This window comes from Sprattus sprattus, assembly GCF_963457725.1.
Source record: "Sprattus sprattus genome assembly, chromosome: 18".
Lineage (NCBI taxonomy): Eukaryota > Metazoa > Chordata > Actinopteri > Clupeiformes > Clupeidae > Sprattus > Sprattus sprattus.
The window spans coordinates 19927997-19933996 of NC_137916.1; the positions used below are offsets into that span (position 1 = coordinate 19927997).

The 6000-nt window shown below is 46.9% G+C and overlaps 1 protein-coding gene across 1 annotated transcript in view; it reads left to right on the top strand.

Annotated features, from left to right (window-relative positions):
- The window catches only part of kcnt2b (potassium sodium-activated channel subfamily T member 2b), a gene marked incomplete at both ends in the record, with an annotated part of 45450 nt that extends 39450 nt beyond the window's left edge, over positions 1-6000 (top strand). The window contains 11 exons of the mRNA XM_080856688.1: positions 247-352; positions 707-879; positions 1664-1735; positions 2046-2180; positions 2617-2728; positions 3073-3174; positions 3277-3360; positions 3752-3880; positions 4396-4741; positions 5351-5435; positions 5883-6000. Of these exons, the coding sequence (XP_080712814.1) occupies positions 247-352; positions 707-879; positions 1664-1735; positions 2046-2180; positions 2617-2728; positions 3073-3174; positions 3277-3360; positions 3752-3880; positions 4396-4741; positions 5351-5435; positions 5883-6000 (1462 nt within the window). The remainder of the gene's footprint in view (positions 1-246; positions 353-706; positions 880-1663; positions 1736-2045; positions 2181-2616; positions 2729-3072; positions 3175-3276; positions 3361-3751; positions 3881-4395; positions 4742-5350; positions 5436-5882) is intronic.

Here is a 6000-nt window from a genome sequence, read left to right on the forward strand (position 1 = left end):
TCTTATGATAACCATTGACTATTAATGAGTAGTTGACTACTAAAGTGGTTGAGGTTAAATTAGTTATCTCTGTGTGTGTGCCTGTGTGTGTGTGTGTGTGTGTGTGTGTGTGTGTGTGTGTGTGTGTGTGTGTGTGTGTGTGTGTGTGTGTGTGTGTGTGTGTGTGTGTGTGTGTGTGTGTGTGTGTGTGTGTGTGTGTTTGCTTGTCTGTGTGTGTGTGTGTCTTTGTGCTCATTATTGTGGCAGGTGGGTGAAAGGGTACCCCCTGAATTCCCCATACATTGGCAGCTCTCCAGCCCTATGCCACCTGCTGCAGGAGAAGATGCCCTTCTGCTGCCTCCGTCTGGACAAGGTGATAGACAAAGCCCTCAGTTCACCCCCGCTCATGGAAAATGCACGATACAGCAAAACCCCTGTCGTGAAACATCCCTCCTGAAGTCATTAACAGGCTAACCTTACCTTATCGGTCTTACCACATTTGGCCTTCTCTCCTTACAAATTCCCTCTTGAGACCTAATTCTTCCTCACCTTTTCAATCTGATTTTCTTTCCAATTCAGGTCCTGTTCTTTTGACCATCTTTCTCTCTCTCTCTCTCTCTCTCTCTCTCTCTCTCTCTCTCTCTCTCTCTCTCTATCTCTCTCTCTCTCTCTCTCTCTTTCTGTGCTGACCTTGCCTTACTCATCACTCCTGTCCTCTGTTCCTTAGGCCTGTCCTCATATCCCATTCGAGGACGCCCGCTCCTACGGGTTCAAGAACAAGCTGATCATCGTGTCGGCCGAGAGCGCGGGCAACGGCCTCTACAACTTCATCGTCCCGCTGCGGGCCTACTACCGGCCCAGGAAGGAGCTGAACCCCATTGTGCTTCTGCTTGAGAGCATGTAAGAACTCCGTCTAGAGTGAAAGTGGGGACGTGAGGTCTTTTGTGGCTAAACTAGTTGATAGCTTGATGGTAGCCGCATTAATGCTAATGTAAATGCTCATTCTTAACATTCAATTTTTCCAGTTGGATGAAATGGATGATTTAATCAGTGGACTGGATATTAGTGTGCGTCGTGTTCCCGCACCGGCAGCATTGATTTACGACTGCACTGATGGAGTCGCACCACCGATGTGCGGCGATTAGCGGCAAGGAATGGAAAGGGGCTTGCCTCGGCGTGACATGAGCATTCTTCTCATTTCCGCTGTCTGACCGGCCCCTCTAATGAGCTTTTGCATGTATTATGAGAAGTGATCTCTGTCTAGCCAGCTCCACAACAAACACACTGCTGAATGCACTGAAATGCTGTAAACGCTTGAGTGATGCCCCCATGTACCCATTGAGCGTGTGTGCTTCCCTCCAGCTTGGGGCTTTATGTCTTTGTTGAGCGTGTTACAGGAGCGGGGAAAGGATATTTTTTTTTATTGCATATTAAAGGTTAGGGCTTTTTCCTGCTCCAAAGACCAGGAAAATGATTTAAACCATGTAAGCACAGCCATGTGGTCTTGTAATGATCATTTGTTATGGGGACAATCAATGCACATAATGTTATTACTGATGTCCCAATGCGTTGTTTGTCTCTTTCATTTTATCTCTTGCTCTTTTGTTCCCTCGTTTGTTATCTCTCTACCCCCCCCCCCCCCCCCCCCCCCCCCTCCCCCCTTTCATTTTTTATCCTTCTTCAGACCGGAGGCAGACTTTTTAGAAGCTATTTGCTGGTTTCCTATGGTTTTTTACACCGTTGGCTCTATAGACAAGTAAGTGAGAACCAAACCGCCTGCTCCATCTGGCCTGAAGCACTGTTTATTGTAGCCCTCCTCCAGCATTCAGCTAGCCAGGCACACCTGGTCAGTCCTCGAGCAGCCTTGGTACTGAAGGATCATTGTGACAACAGTGAAGATGTACTGACACATTGACACAATTGCCTCGGCCTTGTCTCTTTCTCTCCTTTTCTCGTCGATTTTGCTCTCTTTCTATCTCTCTCTCTCTCTCTCTTTCTTTCTCATTTTGTCTGTATCTCTCTCTCTCTCTCTCATTTTGTCTGTATCTCACTCTCTCTCTCTGAAGCTTAGACAGTCTGCTGCGCTGTGGAGTGACATTTGCAGACACTATGGTGGTGGTGGATAAGGAGAGCTCCATGATAGCTGAGGAGGACTACATGGCAGATGCCAAAACCATTGTCAACGTTCAGACGCTCTTCAGGTTTGCTCTGTGTACACCCTTAAGCGTGATCTTGTCTCGTGTCTGATGTATGAAAAGCCCAAGGAACATGCCCATTGGCTGGAATTGTTGATTTTAGTGTTTCTTTCCCATTTACAGAGCCTGGGCTGTGTGTTTCTTTTTTAGTGCACACACTATGGACGGCACTTTTACTGGGTACAAAAACAGTGTGATAGCACAAAGTATTCAATGAGACCACTCACCAGTCTTGCAGTACTTCCACTTCTCTGGCCCTGTAGATTTTCTTCTTTTGCTGCAAAATGCAAAGCCCTGGTCATGAAAGTATTCGACTGTGAACAGTGTGTACTGGACGTTGCTTTAAGAGCTCTCCTCACATTCTCTCTATTTTCTTTTCTCTTGCTCTCCCCCTCTCTATTTCTCACTTTCCCTCTATCGCTCTCATTACTTCTGGTCACAGGCTGTTCCCAGCTCTTAGCATCATAACAGAGCTCACCCACCCGGCCAACATGCGCTTCATGCAGTTCAAAGTCAAAGACCACTATTCCCTGGCCCTTTCCAAACTTGAGAAGGTAAGAGGGGTATTTATCTCCCACAACCTTAGACCATCTCCACCAATGGAGGTAAGAAAAGTCCTGGGTATAGCCAAGACCAGTGCGTTGGTCTGTTCATTGTAAGGGCATTCTCTCTCTCTCTCTCTCTCTCTCTCTCTCTCTCTCTCTCTCTCTCTCTCTCTCTCTCTATTCTCTCTCTCTCTCTTTTGTTCACTCAGTCCTTGAGTGTTATGTCAAAGCGAAGGTAGTTGTAGTGAGTTGAAGATGTTTTGGATCGCCAGCAGGCAAGGGTTGATTTGAAAGTGAACCTTCTTTTGTGCTTGCCCTCCGACACTTGCTTGCATTCTTGCTCGCCCCCGCAGAAGGAGCGGGAGAATGGCTCCAACCTTGTGTTCATGTTCAGACTGCCATTCGCTGCAGGAAAAGTCTTCAGTGTTAGCATGCTGGACACCTTACTCTATCAGGTAATGATGATCCTCTCAGTATAATCATTACAAATCTCACATTTATTATGGATTGCTTTTATATGTTCCTCCTCCAAAATGACTTTGTCCAACTTCTGACAGTCCTTTGTGAAAGACTACATGATCTCCATCGCCAGACTGCTGCTGGGTCTAGACTCCATGCCCGGGTCTGGCTTCTTATGTGTCGTGAGTACATGAGACACTTCTTATACAGTCAGAGCGTTTATTATATAATCATTTATATATGATCATTTATATAACATATGTTATGTTATGTCTAGTACTTAGTGTGTTCCTATGTTTTTATGTTATGTAGTAGTACTTACTTATTGTGTGTGTATGTTTGTGTTTTTATGTTTTTATGTTTACTGTATGCACCTATGCACCAGAACAAATTTCAAGTAGGCGCATACCTAGGTGACAATAAATCTGTTTCTAATTTTGAAGGCGTCGGTTGTCTTATGGATGGACGGATCTATAGTTTTAGAGCCATCTGTTATTGACCGGTGAATACGTTTTGAAGAACTAATGACTGTTCTGAGCTACTGAATGTTCTGTCTGACTGTTCTTGCATTAGATGAAGATCACTGAGGAGGACCTGTGGATCCGCACCTACGGGCGACTCTACCAGAAGCTCTGCTCCTCCACGGGAGACATCCCCATTGGCATCTACCGCACAGAGGCTCAGAAACTACCTGTCTCAGAGGTATAGACCTCAGGCGTCTTCAGTTATAATCTCTTAATGTCTCATCTCACACCCTTTCTGTTGTATTGCTATTAGAAGATCTCTTTTGTTCTGGATTTAGGTCTGCGACAATTGAGATGTTATGATAGCCCTCGAGTCCATTCTGACAGCCAAAAAGTGATTGGCATGAAAGTTTACACAGCTCAAATATGAAAATCAAAACCGAAGGATACGATATTTACATTTAAATGCATTCATCTAGAATGTGCTATTATTTAAAATGACTTGACCTTGGTATTGTAAACACCTTTCTCTACCACTTGAGCTATTAGCACAACATAGGAGTACACATAGACATCACTGGTCATGCAATCCTGATGGCCGGATGTCTTTTCATACCTTATGTAGCACTTATCAAGTATATTAGAGGGCACCCCAAAAAAACATATCTTTACTCTGTAGAGAACGCCAATGTAGTGAACACTCTGAGTGCAGTGAGTTGTTCAGTGCGTGACGCTGCTGTCATTTTGTCCTAGTCACAGGTGTCCATCACAGTGGAGGATTACGAGGACACGCGGGAGCCGCGCGAGCCCCTGCTCTGTCGCTCGGGTCCGCACCGTAACTCCACCTCCTCCGAGCCGCCTTCATCGTCCTCCTCGCACTCGTCCGAGCACCCGCTGCTGCGGCGCAAGAGCATGCAGTGGGCGCGGCGGCTCAGCCGCAAGGGCGGCCGCGGCTCTGGCGGCGCCAAGGGCCCCGGCAGCACGGCTGAGCGCATCAGCCAGCAGCGGCTCACGCTCTTCCGACGCTCCGAGAGGCAGGAGCTGAACTCGCTGGTGCGCACGCGAATGAAGCACCTGGGACTCTCACCGACCGGATTCAGTGAGTCTGCGTGTGGGTGTTTGTTTCTGTTTGCGTAGAGACCCGTTCATCATATAACTTTGCATTGTATGGGCATGTTTGTGTATTTTCCGGTTAATTGTACACGTTCACCTTTGTGTGTGTGTGTGTGTGTGTGTGTACGTCCCTGTCCATTGTACATCTGTGTGTGTGTGTGTCTGTGTGTGTCTGTGTGTGTTTGTGTGTGTGTGTGTGTGTTTGTGTGTGTGTGTGTGTGTGTGTGTGTGTGTGTGTGTGTGTGTAGTACGTGTATGCCCTTGTTCATTATACCAGTTTCCATGTCTATCTGAGTGTGTCTATTAGTCCTGCTCCATCTCTGTCCTCATCGGCAGCAGCTGTTGTTTGAAAGTTTTCCCGTGCAGACCGAGTGCATTAGCTGCCCCCTCTGCATTAGTGCACATCTGTCCCACAGTTAGCTCATCGCGAGTGCTTATCTCCCTAAGTGCAGGTTGTGCACCTTTGTTCCAGCTCTGCTATTTAACATAGTCAGACATATTTACACTCCTCTCTCAGCACTTGTTTTTTATTCTCTTCTTTCGTGCTCAAAAGAATCTGTCTTTACCTGTGCTTCCTGTGTGTGCTTCCCGTCAGACGGTATGACGGACCAGTGCAACAGGCTCTCGTACATACTCATCAACCCTTCGCCCGACACTCGACTGGAGCTGCACGACGTTGTGTGAGTAAAGCCTACATCAACACCACTCTCTAAACACACCCCAGTGGGACGACATCATTGTTGGTTTCACTCACTGCTCTCCACAATGTGACAGCTGGTCTCCATAGACTCAACTGTAACTATAACCCTATAACTGTGCTGTGGAGGATTTCTGCATTTGTAAAAGAGGAGTTCCACTTCAATGGTGTAGTTTTAAATATTTGTTTCCAGTGAAATTTCACAGCTTGTCAACTCATCACATAATCATGTTAATCACTGAACTAATGGGACAGTGTGCAATTACGAGCCTGATCTGAAAGAGCTGACACTCATTTTATTTTTCCTCTCTTGGGAGACACGGACGTGTGGTGCACGTCCAAGTGAATGTCCAAAAAAGAACAAGATGTCTGTGGGTTGACTGATTGCTTCTTCTTTCTGTGCCCTATGAAAGCTGTGTCCTCTCACCAGGTATTTGATCCGGCCTGACCCGCTCTCTGCCGTCCCCAACCAGGGAGGCAGCCGCAAGCCCAGCGGCGGAAGGTCCGAGGGACACCGGTTTGGGTCGCAGGACAGCACGCATCTGTGA